Source organism: Gobius niger (genome assembly GCF_951799975.1).
Source record: "Gobius niger genome assembly, chromosome: 13".
In the NCBI taxonomy this organism is placed as follows: Eukaryota; Metazoa; Chordata; class Actinopteri; order Gobiiformes; family Gobiidae; genus Gobius; species Gobius niger.
This window is the reverse complement of record NC_136864.1, coordinates 7,818,108-7,834,664: the sequence shown is the minus strand read 5'-3', so window position 1 is coordinate 7,834,664 and position 16,557 is coordinate 7,818,108. Positions and strand designations below refer to the sequence as shown.

The window sequence follows — 16,557 nt, the reverse complement described above, 5'->3', positions numbered from 1 at the left end:
GGCTCCAGCCCCACAGAGCGGAGCAGTGTCCGCGTGTGGACGACGACTGTACACGGGACGTGATCGGTTTTAACCTGTTTTTTTGCTACGTAGTGTGTAACTGCGCAGTACAGACCGCATTGTTTTTACGCTCGGCATCGCACTTCATCAAATGGTAAGGTCCATGACCTCTGCTAATGGACTTTATTGGGTGAATTTAGACTTAAACGAATAGAGTGCGAGCCCTAATGGGCGCTTGACGTCATCTTTTCCGCTGCTGTGCTGCGGTCAGTGGGAAGTTTCTAGAAGATCATAGTTATGTCTCACGGAGGATTAGTGGCTGCAGTCTTTTTGTGAACGTGCCTGTATAATTTTCTACATTTTAACAGCCCGTGTACGCCGTGTAGTCGTCTGTATCCCGCCAGTTCTTTCTGTCAGGCAGTTTTGAACTGATTGCGCAGTGGCATTTGCATCATGCTGTCTCGTGTGCGCATGCGTGCTGGTGCAAAATAAATGTTGCGGAGCAGAGCTTGAAATTCACGGAGGAACCGGAGTGGGGGAGGGGCAGCGGCGAGACACGAACACGCCACCGGGGCAGGGGATGGGTGCAGGGCTGCATGACAGGAGAAACCTTTATTATGGCCACAGCCTAGAATGTATGCAGAATGTTACATCTATGGACTTGACGGGGTTGTTTTGTATTTTAAACAACTGTTTTATAGTCACTTCAGCTACACATTGTGTTTTTGAGATATGAATGAAAGCTTTTCTATTCTTGCTCTTCTTTGGTGTTGCACTACGTTGAGGCTTGTTGCCATGGAAATGGAGTAAAGATCCGGTTTATGTGCCATTAAAGAAACAATGTTTTTAAAGGGATTATGCCATAAGAAATTCGAATTACAGTCATAAGTATAAAATCTTAGATGCCTTATTTTGCTGAATTTCTATAGTTAATTCATGTTTAATTGTTTTTGATGGACAAGTAACATTAAACAGATCGCAGCAGCCATAGTCGTCTTTGTTGTTGTCTTTTACAAATTGCTGGTAAATTATTGCAATGTCCAAACTAATTAGTCTCATGTTTAATTGAATACATGACAAATGTGGTCATAGAGGCACAATGACACCAAGAACACATGTATAGGAACATTTTATTTACACAATAAGATTTTAACATTAGATTAAGCTGAGGAACAGGTGCCGAATGTGACCATTACAAATCCGCTCTTACGCCAAAACCAGGTCCTGTGGGAGGCTCTGTTAAAGAAGTCAGTCCGCCAGCTGGTTCGCACGAGAAACGCCCACCCCTGCAAAACAGACAAGGCAATTTAAAACCAATGAATAAAAGGAGAAAATAAACAATATCAGAGGAAGGCCTAATAATACATGTAAATTTCCCAGTGGTTTTTACACCAGGCGGCTGCACAAAACTGTACAAAAACAAGGATCTTATTTCTCAACAATGAAAGACAATGAAATGGTGACTCAATGATAGATTACAATAAATGTAGGACTTCCTGAGAGACATTATTAAAACCAATTCACACTGTATTTGCTAATCAGTATCCACCTAAATTTGATCATTCTTTGGAGTCACCATCAGAACTACAGTAAGACAAATGTAATAAAAGCCCCATGGAGACAGGATATTTAGTTTTTTGTAAAAGATATTGTACCGGTTAAACAACTCCATTGATTAGGATTTTGTTCTGAAATAATGTGATTGTTGTTCTCGACTGTAAAGTAAACTAGTAGCAAATCTATAACAATAAATCTAACAATATGTAATGCAAGTCGTCACATAAATGTTAGTGATGTGACGTTCATGAGCGGCTCTTTACGGTGAACGGCTAAGGAGTAATACAAGTGTTAAAGGGATGGTTGAGGGGTCTGTCATCTCCCCCCGGTGTGTCTGGCCAGAAATTACAATACATAATAGAATCACAAAGACGAAGCTAACAGGCTAACGGGCAAAGCTAACTGCGGGCTAGCCCCACTTAAACAGTATTTACGGCCAAGTTTGAGTGAAAAAATAAATATCTCCATTGTGTAATTGGATGTACAATATCCCTCTCTCCCTTTGTCTTTACTGTCAGCGTAGTATTTACTCTCACGGACAATTAATGAGTAAAAAACCGCAACATGCTACGGCACCTGCAGTGGCGCTTGTGGCCTCTAGAGTTACTTTGTAGTGCTTTAATATTTCCAAACGTTATACACCGGTTTTCCAAGTAAACTAGTAGCAAATCTATAACAATAAATCTAACAATATGTAATGCAAGTCGTCACATAAATGTTAGTGATGTGACGTTCATGAGCGGCTCTTTTGAACGGCTCTTTACGGTGAACGGCTCAAATAAGATCTCAGCTGTGAGAGCCAGAACTGCCCCGAACGAACACAGGGATCAGCGACACGAGTCAAAGCTAAATGCACTAAAACTGATTTGTCAGACAGACTTTTTTTATTAGTTGCGGAACAAGATTTTATTCACAAACACGTTTTTCAAAGCGTAAATATCAGTCCCATTGTAAAACATGATTTAAATTAGAGGTTGACCAATATATCGGCCAGCTGATATATCGGGCCGTTATTTGGGGAATTTGCAATATCGGCTATCGGCCGATCTAGCGCTGATATCTCCGGGACCGAAAGCGACAGACATCCCTCAACTTCCTAGTAGGGCTGGGCGATATGGACCAAAAGTCATATCCCGGTATATTTAAGTTGAATATAGATATATGTCCCGATATTTTTTCCGCAAAGTGAGAGCTGTGAAATGAAATGTTAAGTCAAAGCCAAATACGAGTAGTTTGATTGAAAACTCACTATAAAATGTAAATATAAACACTGTATAACAAAGCTGCGTAAGGTGCACAATTAAATAAAAAAACATCTCAAATAAAAAGGAAAGAAAATAGTTTAAATCTTTATCTGAGGGCAGCATTTCTATATAAAGAGATAACAAAATAAAGTGCTCAGTTGAAGATAAACTTTTTAAAAAAACAGCTTGAGATTACCTGTTTCTTTTTGTTAACTTAATAGCCTATCTGAATTTGAAATATCCCGATATATGCGATATGGTCTAAATTCCATATCTCATTTAAAAATCTATCGATATATCTTAAATATTGATATATCGCCCAGCCCTACTTCCTAGGCCTCAGAGGAACAGAGTAACATCGCGATGAAAATTGGTTAGCTACAAGTTTGTTAAACACTAAGCCTCCGTGAATATGGACACACACTTGAAGCACAGAACCTGGAGGATTAAATCGCTGAGTGAGTTTTAACCTCCACAATTGTATTTTTGATCACCGCCCAAAACACCGTGGCTAGCAACAGTATGCTAATGCTAACGGAAGCTAATCAAAGCTGGGACAGAAACTGATCGAATCACCGAAAGTAATACAATAAAATCGGCCTCTGCTGGAGTGGCCAAGAATTTATGTTTTTACAGGATTATAGACCAGACATATGGTAAAATCGGCCGAAAGTGTCGGTCAAAAATATCGGTCCGCGCGTATCGGCATCGGCCAATAAAAATCCCAAATAATCGACATCGGCTTTAGAAAAACTCATATCGGTTGCCCTTTAATTTAAATTAAAAAGTGTGTCTTTTATTGAACATTTCGATTGATTTTATTATATATTGTGAGTTATCCGGCTGGCGTTAATACAATTTTATACTAAAAACAGTCAGTCTTTTGAACGGCTCTTTGAAATGATCAGATCCCAAAGACTCGGCTCCCAGAAAAGAGCCGTAAATCCCAATAACTGTCAATGAAAATCCATTATTAAGCGTTTTTACCTGGGTCCTGGAAGTGGGACTCTCCCAGCTCGGAGTTCATCGATGATTTCGTCCATGTCTTTGGGCGTCAGGTCCTCCTAAAATGCACAACAGGGAGCTTTATTTAACACAATTTAAAAGATGAGCCACCAGATAGAGATAATTATTAATATTCAACAGCATTTTATCAAGTCTCAAATAAAACGATGCGATAATCCCACTGTAGCCTTCTTCTAGATCATTTTCTCTCCACGTCTGAGAAAAAGGGCTGTAATATCTCCCAGTAGCACAATAAATGTCAAGCTTCCGAAGAAATGCTGAACAGTTTTATAAAACCGTGAGAAAGTCGTGTTATTCAAGCGCAGGATGCAGGAAAATGTTCGTGTGGATTAGAAAATATGGAACAAGTTGTAATTATTGTGTCAGGCCTATATTGTACCATTTAGAAAGCATTGCCGTGTTCAAAGATCGTTCGAGTATTCATGTCTAAAAGATTGCACACTTTATTGCTTGGTAATATGACTACCATTGAACAATACCAGTATAGTATTGGGGGAAAAAGTTTAGGTATTACTGGTATCGAAAGCAGATTACCAACAAAATAATCTTTTATCTTTAGATCCAAGTTTTGATGCTGTTGGTCCAGGGACAGCTCTAAAGGTTTCAGCTCAAATGCAAGATTTCCCCCCCCCCCCATTTTTGCCTAATTTTCTTCAAATGTTTCTGCCCAGAGCTTGCCCCATTTTTTTCTTATTTTGCCCAATTTTTGCTCATTTTTTTAATCACTAACATTTTCCCTATTTTTGCATTTCCTTATTTTTGCCACAATTTCCTCCCTTGTTATTTCTTGACATTGGAGATAATTCCCGATCTTGTGAATTTGCAGAGCCTCCACACATTATTATTCCGTTTTCTGGTTCTAGATGAGAAATATTTAATTATAACTAAGGCATCGTAGGGCTGGGCGATATGGCCAAAAAATAAAACTCGATTTTTTATTTTATTTTATTTGAAATACACTTTAAAAAGTCTCCTGATCTTTGAAGAAAACTGCTCAGAGTCCTGCTCATTAATATTTCATAATGTAGCTACAATTAGGCCCATTAACATAACATACTGTAACCCTTTATTTAAAAAATGGTTATTTCTGTTTTAGATATTCCCTGTCTGCTCTCAAAAGTAAAACCTCTTAATAAGCCATGGAGTTTTCAAAAGTGTTTTAGTTTTATCGTCTCCCTGCCTCTGCTGTGATTGACAGCCGTCTCCATGGAGACTCAAGGAAAAGGGGCGGAGTTAAATGGTCCGCTCAGAGCAGAGTGAGAGAAAGGCACAGGAGCAGACCGGAGGAAAGTGGAAAAAGAAAACTCCACTGCGTCCTCTTAAAACACAACACTTTGTGAAGCAGCAGAGATCGTCAGAAAGTCTCGGTCTGGCTTATAAATTTGGCTTATACGCTGATAAATTGGCCGCACATTGGGAGGACACGGAGCGGTGGACTCGATTTTAATATGTAGCCATTTTCCAAATCGTCTAAAAGCGCGAAATAATTCAATTTATCGCCCAGCCCTAAGGTATCGGTATCGAAAACCAAGTATCATTAAACCACTGGTATAGAAAAAATGTAACAGTATCCAGCCCTAAATATGACTTATCACATTTCTAACACAGTGTAAAGACTGGAAATGGTATTAATATAGAAACAGCAACCAAATGCATTACCCGTCATTCACTTAAGGGCTATTTAAATGTTATTACTGGGCTGTAAAGTAAAGTTGGGTAAATTTCTGCAGTGCGAGATCAATAAAGTCATCACTCATTTTATCAAGTAACTGTTGATATTCCACATTTTAGACACCCCTCAAATGTTTGTTTGTCGCGTCAATAAACAGCAACAGCATATAAAAGGCATTACTAACATTATAAACTCTTTAAATCGGTGGTACGCAATGAGAAACACAAATCAGAGTTAAACAAAAATGCAGAAAATACTCATAATTCCCTTAAATTTTCTTAGGAAATGCTCCCAAAACCCTGCTAGGTCGTAGATGATGTACAACACTAGGATTTGGAGAAAATGGCGTCTGACTTCGGTCCACAATTGAGAGGTTTGTGTCCCCGTCTTTTGGCAAGTGACAAAATCAGATGATCAAAAACATGTTCACAGTGACTCACGTAGTAGTTGTCGTTGATCTGGACCATGGGGGCGTTGACACAGGCTCCCAGACACTCCACTTCGATTAGAGTGAACATCTTATCTGGCGTCGTCTCCCCCACCTTAATACCTGCGCAGACACAAATACATATTGTGTTACTGACGCCGCTAAAACACGTCACTTTAGCTTCTGCTGAAACTCGACACATGGGAGAGAAGTGTACGAGTTTGGTCATTTGAAACTTAAATACCAAGATGTGTTTGGGTGCTTGTTACAAAGGCAGATTTATTTTTTATATTAAAGCAGTACTATGTAACTTGTGTATCTCACTAAATCCTTTTCGTATTCCCCTTAGGAGTAATACAAGTGTTAAAGGGATGGTTGCGGGGTCTGTCATCTCCCCCCGGTGTGTCTGGCCAGAAATTACAATACATAATAGAATCACAAAGACGAAGCTAACAGGCTAACGGGCAAAGCTAACTGCGGGCTAGCCCCACTTAAACAGTATTTACGGCCAAGTTTGAGTGAAAAAATAAATATCTCCATTGTGTAATTGGATGTACAATATCCCTCTCTCCCTTTGTCTTTACTGTCAGCGTAGTATTTACTCTCACGGACAATTAATGAGCAAAAAAACGCAACATGCTACGACACCTGCAGTGGCGCTTGTGGCCTCTAGAGTTACTTTGTAGTGCTTTAATATTTCCAAACGTTATACACCGGTTTTCCACATGATTTAAAACATGCTATAAAACTGTTTTGAAAATGTACTATGGCAAAGACGGTCACACTCACTCCAATACGGATACCCGCAGTAACTTTAGACTTGTATGTGAAAAACAATGCACCAAATGGAGCAAAGAAGCGCGAGACAAGAACATCTGCTTTCTGTGCAGCTGATGGTCTAGTGGTTAAGGCTGCGGCACATGTGGCAGAGCTCTTCTGTTCTCAGTGTTGAGTGTTTGAGTCTTACCACATTTTAGTTTTTCTGTATTTTACCAGGTTAGTCAAATGAGAACCAATTCTCATTTACAGTGACGACCTGGCCAAGGTGCACTGGTAAACCGTACAGTCAAGGCATAAAAACACAGTTAAAGGGGCTAGATGCAAGTTGGCCATTTTATACTCATTACTGCCACCTCAGGTCATACGTGTAACTGCAGCTTCTGTATTAAACTCGTGCATGACGGCAATTCGGACACGAAGTAACAACTTTTTGAGTGACAGTGCAGGATTTTAGAACATGTAGGAGAAGGAAAATACTTCTACATTTTTAAACTCTGTATAGTCTCTTTAACAAAATAAACAAAAGAAGGTTACAGTAAAAACATTACAAACGTGCACTGATATATTGGAGATATCTAGCTTTTGAAGGATGCAATTGACACAAATGAAGTGAGTTTTTAAGTTTTGATGAAATGTAAAAGGATTTTAAAGCTGTGGGGGGAAATGTGTTAATAATATGTTGTATTTTTTAAGACTTTGTTGACATCAGCCTGCCCAGGGACTGCAGCTGGAAATAAGTTCTACAGCCTGGTGCAAATAATGCAGGTCTCCTTTTTGAGGTGAATACAATTGTACATTGTCCCTGTTCAAATAAATAAACTAAAATATAAAATAGACCTGGCTACAATCATTTGCTGAATGATTTTCTCCACTATTCACAACTTTAAAGCCCTGCTGTTCTGTCCAATAAAGCCAAAAGACCAAAAAAAAATGGTCAGTTCAGCCATCTTTCACTGAAGAAGAAAATGGCCGGTAAATACAGTTGCGCTGAAAGGTTTACATTCCCTGGCAGTATTTTTTTTTTTTTACAAAAAATAGCACAAATAGTTTTTTCTTCTCTCACAGTTAGTGGTTGTGTGAAGCCATTTTTGGTGAAAAAGAAACACAACTTACTTTTTTAAAATCATAATGAAAAAAAAAAAGAAAGTACCAAAAATGACCCTGATCCTAAGTTTACAAACCCCCTTCTGTGTATTTCCCCTTTAGCATCAATGACAGCCTGGAGTCTTTTCTTTGATCAGGGTCATTTTGGTACTTTCTTTTTTCATTATGATTTAAAAGGAGTAAATTGTGTGTTTTTTTTCCTGCATAAATGGCTTCACACAACCACGACCATGATGTTTTGCTTTATATTCTTTGAAAAATAGTCAAAAATCTACAATTCTGCCAGGGTATGTAAACTTTTGAGCACGACTGTAGGTTTCCTTCTTTCAAAATGTGCATTAACGCTTATTGTGAGCAGATAATCTTTTTTTATACAACATAAAGGTTCTAAATGAAAAATGTGGCGTTTCCGTCACTCGTTACATTTGCGAAACTTCAAAATGTGCATTTAAGTCTAGAGATGCAAAAAATGAGCGATGAATCAATCCATTTCGACTGTGCATAACTTCAAATCATAACAACGCCGCCCACGCAGTGACTTCCTGTTTCGATCCAGCACGCCAAAATAAAAGCAACATCTTATCTTATTCATTAGTTCAACTTTCTTCCTGCGTAACTATTATATTCTTGTAATTTTGCAAGTATAGACTGTAAAAAAAAATGGACGTCTTATGCTCACTCCTCCCCGTTTACCATAATGACCACGGCCGTGGGGCAATTCATGGCGGATTTACAGACTCCCCCTCCCCAGCTCTGATGAAGCATGTCCCTAAAAAGGACATACGGACAGGATTTTCACCGTAGACTCGGCCCTTGCGTGACGTGTAGCTCGCGCTGCTCCAATGCTAACAGTCCGACCCTCATTAAGTACGAGATTTCAAAACTTCATATTACGAAAACCAGCCTGGTTTCATATATTGTGATTAACCCAGCATTATCTCAGGAGGAATATCTAGCCTAGTCTAGGTTTGAAAACATTGAAACCAGGCGTTAAAGTTGTTTTTAACGTGTCTAAACTCCAATGCTTTTCAATGGGGGCCTAGTGGCGATATGGACGTACTACAGCAATGGCGGAGCAATGGCAGCCCCCACGTTCGTGGTCAAAAAGCAGGGCAGCCAGCGGCCATTGGTTGCAAGTAGCAAGCTGAACTAATCAATGAGACGAGCTGTGTGCTTTTATTTTGGTGTGCTCGATCAAAACAGGATGTCACTTCTTGGGCGGGAGTCAATTCCTATAGATACAGACGGCATCTCTGGAATCGCCCATATATGGTGTGTTTGAAAACAGTTAAGGGGGAAAACAATTTGGAGATAAAATCGAAACTTTCTCTAATTATTCAAAAACTAATTGAACAAATGCTGAATTATGAATATAGTTTTCTACTAAATAAAGAGACAAAGACATGGGGAGGAGCAAAGTGGTTCTACAGCCCATAAATACATAAATAACGGAGAATGCTAACATGGTTCTTGATGTTAGCATTTAGCTAATGCTAACGGCTAGCTACAACTGCTGTTTTTTCACTTCCACGGAACAATCTGCTCTGAGAAAATATCCATATGGGCCCAATTTACATTTGACTTTATTTGTGTGATAAATAAGTTCATATTCCACCAGAAAATGGCAAAAAGCAGTGGAAAATTATGTTTCTCTAAAGATTCTATTTTCCCCCTCGGCGAAGCCACGCCCCCTTCTATGACGAAATGCCGTCTGTATATATAGAAGGTTGTCCCTAAAATGTGGAACAGTAATAATGCAGGTATGATCTCATATTTGTCAATAATAATTTAGTATTAAAACTTATTAAGGTCTTAGTATCATCGACCGTGAACGTGGATGTAAATGTTCGACTGTGCAGGTTTTTTTTTAACTTCCATTCCTTCCTTCCCAAAGCCGGGTCATAAAGCGCTCGTATCGTCTACATATTTGTGTCTTCTCTGGCGTCTGGCAGTGGACGGGGAGCGCGTCTTACCCAGTTTGTTTTGGATGGCCTCCAGGATGCTGTCGGAGTTGCAGAGCATGCACGGAGTCGTGGTGCAGATCTGGATGAAGTACTTTCCCACCGGCTGCCGCAGGAACATCGTGTAGAAAGTGACGACCTCGTACACTCTCATCGGAGGGATTTCCAGCACTTCGGCCACCTGAGTGTCAAATACAGAGGAAGTGGTTTCTTCTAGTTACTATATTACACATTATTGGCACTTTGTCATTGGTATTTCAGCTCGCAAAATACTAAGGTTGCAATTATTTTGATAATACTGTGTCGTTACTAGAGGTGGGGAAAATATCATCTACAGGATCATATCAAAATTGCTGTTTGGAAGATATGCACATTTACTTTATTTATGTAATATTGAGTTTGTCTCAAATGTGAAGAAATGTGGGGGGAAATATGAGGAAAATAGGGATGAAAATTAAGAAAAATAGGGGGAAAAGGAGGAGAAAATGGGGCAATAATTAGGTAAAAAAATTGGGGGAAAAAATTAAAAGTTAGGAAAAAATTGGTTAAAATAGGGTAAAAAACTAGGGAAAATTTAGGTTAAGAACTAGAATAGAAGAATTTAATTAGGTTAAAATAGGGGGGAAAATAAGGTAGAAATTAGTAGAAAATAAGGTAAAAGAAAATACTGGAAAAAATAGGTTAAAAATTTGAAAAAAATGGGGGGATTAAAAAATAGGGGGAAAAGGAGTGGAAAACAGGAAAACAATTTGGTTAATTTTTTTGAGAAAATTAGGGAAAAATTAGATGGGGAAAAATTGGGGAAAAAGGAGGAGAAAGTGGGGAAATAAGTTTAGAGTTATGTCTTATAACAATATATACCTACAAACTACAAATACATATTATTCCATTGTGTATCTAACCCATAGGTACAAGTTATTACACATTGTTACAGAGCTCATTACATTGTACTACATTTAGTCAGGTACGATGCATCAAGGGTAGTATTAAATAAAGTGTGACCGTAATTTATAATTCAATCCTTAACTCAATCTTTGGCTTTGATAACATACATAATCACAATTACGCGAGTGAAAAACTATGCAGCTTAATGGGGCGCATGAACATACAGCTGTGTTTTAATTTCAAGATAAGAAATGTCTATTGAAAGGTTGGGAGTCTATCCGTTCAAATACATTGTCTATTGTTCATGTTAGACCAACCAGACTGTGACAAAAACACATGAAACCATTTAGTACAAGTAGGAAATGAAAATACTGAGTTCAGTATTAATCACTATCACACCGTGTTCTCATAAATAACAGCATCATATTTTAGACGGGATGTTTAAGTGTAATGACCTTGTTCATGGCGGCGATTGGGAGCCATCCGTGCTGCCTCTGAGCCACGTCCAGCACCGGGATGGTGGCCGACTGCTTGTGTCCATCCGGGTAACATGAAATAATAGCCTCGATTCTCTGCAAAAAGAAAACACACATTTGAGGAAAAAAAAAAAAACCTGGGTGCACAATGAGGCAGCTGCGAGATGTGTATGAGAAGAAAAATAAAGAGAAATATGTGGCTTCTTTGCTCTTTACCTTTTTGTTCTCCTCTGTGAATTCAAACGGGGTGTCGGCATTGTTGTCAGGCGTATCTCTGTGCTAAAGAAACAGAAAAATACTTAGAAACGATGGCCCTTTAGCAAAATCAATGTCATTTCAACAGGCTATTGTCATGCTAAGTAAAAGAAGACCATTCTCTCTTCCAACCACACTGCCCCCTGGTGTTCATTCTGCGACATACTCAAAAAGTGCATTCATTTCTGCTATTCAACTTAAACTGTGAAACTAATATATGATATAGACTCATGACATGCAAAGTGAGATATGTATAGCCTTTATTTGTTATAATTTTGATTAGTATGTCTCAGCTTTTATAAACCCGAATAAAAAAACCTATAAAATTAGAATATTATAAGCCATAATCATCAAAATTATAACAAATAATGCTTGACATATCTCACTTTGCCTGTAATGAGTCTATATATCATGTATTAGTTTCACACAAGTTGAATTACATAATAAAATTAGTTCTTTACTACTCTGCCTGACACCAGTGCAATGAAGTAAATATGGTGGAGTTGCACCCATTATATTTTTAGCCGCAGTCTGGAGCCCTGCACGTGTGGTTCTTTTCCATCTAGGGATAAAAGATGGTCTGATTTAGAAAGAAATGTAGGAGCCAATCCTTGTTTAGACCTGATCTTTGCCCTGGTTCGGTTCTTACTTTTCACAGTAAACAAATGAAAATGAAAATTGGCTGCAACTCGTTACAGATCAAATATTAGTATTTAAGTTCATTCCTGTCGTAAGATCCTTCCACATCCCTGTGCTGTAACAGACCCTTGACAATAACGGACTCACCAATATAAGAAGCAACTTATTATTAATGACCTTGTTTGTACCAAAGGCTCGGTGAAACATACATAACAGATTGTCTTGGGATTCTGAAACCATGGAGTATTTCCACAACATGAAAACCACAAGTGAGGTTTCTGTGGCTTTGATTAGAAGAACAACAGGTGCCGAGGGCTGAAACAATGAACTGGCAGTGGGGGATTAATTACCAACACACTGTTATAATTAATTACTGTTAAGACTTAAAGACGCTTAAAAAGATGGTCACTGCGCCACCACACACGCCTCTGAGTATAGCAAACACACAGGCTAAACCGTCACTACTGAGGAGACAACTGAATATGGATTATGCAAGAAAAACTCACCACAAAGATGCCTCCAGCTCCAGCTCTCGCAGCCGACTGATGCAGAGCCCTCACCTGTCGGGCCTAAAGGCACAAAAACACAGCACACAAACAAATTAAAGGCATTAAAGACACAATTGCTGATGATAAGTTTACAAGTGTAATTGTCAACAAAATCTGATGTAATCTGATAAATCTGATGTTACTTTACACTATATACACACTACACAGATTATTTTCTTTAGCTTTTATAATCACATTGTTCCCCTTAATCACATTTTCTCCAGTTTGGTTTTACCCAAATCTAAAAGCTTCACAACTGGAGAGTTTAGATCCTATAGGCCAGAGAAACGCCTCAATTTCATGTTGCGTTGTCACTGTATTTATGTCACATTTTTAAAGCATTTTTGTCGCCTTTTAGTATTGTTTTGCTGCTTTTTCATTGCTTTCTTCATTGCTTAATACAGGGCTGTCGAAGTTGTTTGGGTCGTGGGCCGAATATATTGTAAAGGACTGTGGCCTCATAAATAACGGCTACACTTATTGTGCTTGATCAGCCTGTGTCACATGTTTCTCAAAGTGCTACATGAAGTCATTATTCATTCACTCCACAGACTGACCATTTACCACGTGGCTATAATGTGCTGTTTACATTCTGTTATACCCTCTTATTATGTCAGTGCCCTCTGCTGGACACGTGTGGAATTCTTTCCTTTTGTCAATTTAAGCTGCCCCCTAGTGGCTGGAGTGAGCAAACTGGTCATTTCTTTATCCATAACTCTGCACAGGAATGGGCTAGACTTACTACTTTTTTTTTCTTTGACATGCTCAGGAATTCATGCTCCTCAAAGGGCCACATTAAATCATCTGTGTCAAGGCCTTGACCTTGACACATGTGGCTGATTATAGACAGATAGTCACTTTTCTGTTGCGTTTTCACCCTTTTCATTGCAATTCCCCAAAAAAATAATAAATAAAATAAAATCAAGAAGCTTTTTGATTTGGGTAATATCAAACTGGACAAAATATGCCCGGCAAAGGTGGGGGTTAAGAGATTAAAAACAATAAAATGATTATATGACAAACAAAACTGGTAGCCTATCATAAATTCAACTATCTGAATCTGGTAAAATCCAAATAATTGTTAAAACATTTGAATTCAATTAATTTCCATTCATTGATTTTGATTATGTTCAAAACAAGGACTTCGATAAATCAATGATAATAAAAAATAAAAAAAACGTTTCAAAAATAATTTTTCCACTCCAAACATTACATGAAGAAAAAAATTCCATTATCGTCAAAGCAGATATTGGATGACAGACATAATAAAAACAAAAATAATAATATACAAATAATTGTATTAAATACTATCGTAATAAACCTTCATTAGCTTATCACAAACAGAGCATTTTGTTTCTTGTATAATTTCAGCCCCAAGGACTTCACCGCTGATGTAAACACGGTTCCTTCCCTTGTGTAACGTGTTACAAAACAAGGGACACATCGCAATATTATCTTCATATCTAATCACGTAAGATAATTCACTAGTGCATGTCTTTTCCCAAGCTATAAATGTCAATCCTGCTTTAAGTCTTCAACAAAGCTACATTTTCCGTGGAAGTTTTGACAGCTTTAGCTAAATGCTAACGTTAGCCACCGTTAGTTTAGCGGCCCACAGCGCTCGCTTGCCCTTGTGAGAAGTCATGGCATTTTCATTCAAAACTATCAACTTTGCCAATCAGCAACCACTGCATATCGTTAAAGACAAAATATATATACCGTTTGCGAGACGGCAGACCGGAAAGCAGACGCCAAAAACATCTTGGGGGTGCAGATTTGTCCCCGGTTTGTTGTTAGCTCTTGGACGGGGAAGCGGCGGCGAACATCAAGCTCGACGATCGATGTATCGGGTCTGAGGAGAGGCGCGTGGGGCAGGGAGGAGAGCAATCGATCCCAGAGAGAAGAAACATGAAAAAAAAAACCGAGTACAAAAACAATCTCAGCCTGCAGAGGATTGGACACCGCGGGTTATGCAAGATTGCAGAACTCCTCTGCACTGCACGCTTCATATGGTTTCAATTTGTCTTCAGAAATAAGTTCCCAAAAGAGAAGAGGATATCGCGTGCAGACAGAGCCTTAAAGTGTATATGACAGGTTTTATTATGACTTATTTAAATGGATGACGTCCGTGAAGCAGCAATTTTAATGAAGAAAGTTGGGCAGAAAAGTTATTTTTTACATAGAAGTGACATAGAAGGTGACATTCCATAGCAGTTTGACTCATTTCCCATAGATACAGACGCCATCTGTATCGCCCATATATGGTCAAGTTTGAAAACAGTTAAGGGGGAAAACAATTTGAAGAAAATCTGACCTTTCTCTAATGATCCAAAAACTACCTTAACAAATGCTGGATTATGAATTTTCTACTAAATAAAGATATAAAGACATGGAGAGGAGCAAAGTGGTTCAACAGCCCATAAATGCATAAATAACGGAGAATGCTAACATGATGCTATATGTCAGAAGCGTGCTAATGCTAACGGCTATCTACGACTGCCATTTTTTCACTTCTATTGAACAATCTGCTGCGAGAAAATATCCATATGGGTCTGATTTACACTTGACTTTATTTATGTGATACATAAGTTCATATTCCACCAGAAAATGGCTAAAAAGAGTAGAAAATTGTGTTTCCCTAAAGCCACGCCCCCTTCTATGACGCCATGCCATCTGTATCTGTGGTCTGTATCCATTGACTTTACGTGGTCGGCACGGCAACAGTTTAGCATTGTTTACCTTCTTCTATGTCACTTCCTGTCGGTGTCCGATAAGGAAGTGAAACTAAAAAAAAATCACAAAAAATGGCCAAACTAAAGAAAGCTGGGTACAATCTTTTGCAAAATGTTAAATATAATTGATTGACTGCGGAATTCTTCCGCAGTCAATTATTGGTTTTCATGTTCTTTATTATTATTCCTCTTCCATCTTTTTCCCGATTTTCTAGAGCTTTCAGCACCTTCATGCTTTGTGCAATTTATGCAAGTTATGCATCAAAATGTTCCGCATGTTGAGGAGAAGGGTGCTATTACTTTTGGGACTTCTGCAACTTACGGTTTTTCCGCAATCGGCCAAAATGTCTGAGATTTTTCCCATTGACTTATAATGGGGCTGCCGCAAATCCATGCTTTTCTGCACTTTTTTCTGCATTTTATGCAATTTCTGCACTTTGTGCATGTTCAGCTTCTGCAACTTGTGGGTTTTGAGAAAAAATTGGCCTTCTGCAGTTTTTCAGTTTTTTTATACGAGAGTTTGAAATTTTTGCATTGGTGTGTATGGGGGGAATCCAGCCAATGGGGAGACTCCAGGCCTTTCAGCCGTTTATGCAGCTTCTGCCAATCAAGCACTTTCAACAGTTTGACCAGTTTATGGAATATAAAAGTTTATGCAATATTAACAATTTATACAAATTAACCACTTTATGCATTTTAAACCGTTTATGCAACTTAAGAGTTTATGCCATTTAGGATTTATGAATTTTAAAGAGTTTATGCAATTTACATAATCTATGCAAATTAACCCATTCATGCATTTTACCACTTTATGCAGTTTATACAGTTTATGCAACATAACATTTTATGCATTTTACCAGTTTATGCAAATTAGATTATGCAAATTAAGCAATTTATGCAATTTGAACAGTTTATGCAATTTCTGCATTCGCTTCCCGCAATTCCGCAGTCAATCGCAATGGCGCAGCCATTGCATTTCTAGTTGCGTTAACTATGTTTTAGCAAAAATTGTGTCTAATGTGTCATATTCACTTTAAACGTAGATGAGTGTTTTATTTTTCATCAGATATGACTAGGTTGATCAATCATAATCCAGGGGTCCCTTGGGGTGATTGACAGACACTTTAGGGGCTCCGCTAAAGCAACAAATTGAGTACGAAAACAAATAAAACATGCCTTTTTTACTTCTTTAAATCATTGTGATATATTTTTTTAAAGTCAAATATGAGTTGTAATATACATATATATTTT

At 38.3% G+C, this 16,557-nt stretch overlaps 1 protein-coding gene and 1 long non-coding RNA gene across 2 annotated transcripts; one reads left to right on the top strand and one right to left on the bottom strand.

The window, feature by feature from the left end:
* The first annotated feature begins 19 nt into the window (after positions 1 to 19).
* LOC306973130 lies at positions 20 to 9,910 on the top strand. The gene is made up of 2 exons (XR_013793549.1): positions 20 to 154; positions 9,763 to 9,910. It is a non-coding gene; the product is annotated as an uncharacterized lncRNA (long non-coding RNA).
* On the bottom strand, positions 1,115 to 14,450 carry ndufv2 (NADH:ubiquinone oxidoreductase core subunit V2). The gene is made up of 8 exons (XM_079569896.1): positions 14,294 to 14,450; positions 12,533 to 12,595; positions 11,349 to 11,411; positions 11,112 to 11,228; positions 9,784 to 9,952; positions 5,940 to 6,049; positions 3,789 to 3,865; positions 1,115 to 1,286 (listed from the first exon to the last, which is right to left on the bottom strand). Exons 1-8 carry the CDS (start codon positions 14,333 to 14,335, stop codon positions 1,193 to 1,195), a joined length of 735 nt encoding a protein of 244 aa, XP_079426022.1. The 5' UTR covers positions 14,336 to 14,450; the 3' UTR covers positions 1,115 to 1,192.
* Positions 14,451 to 16,557: the final 2,107 nt, after the last annotated feature.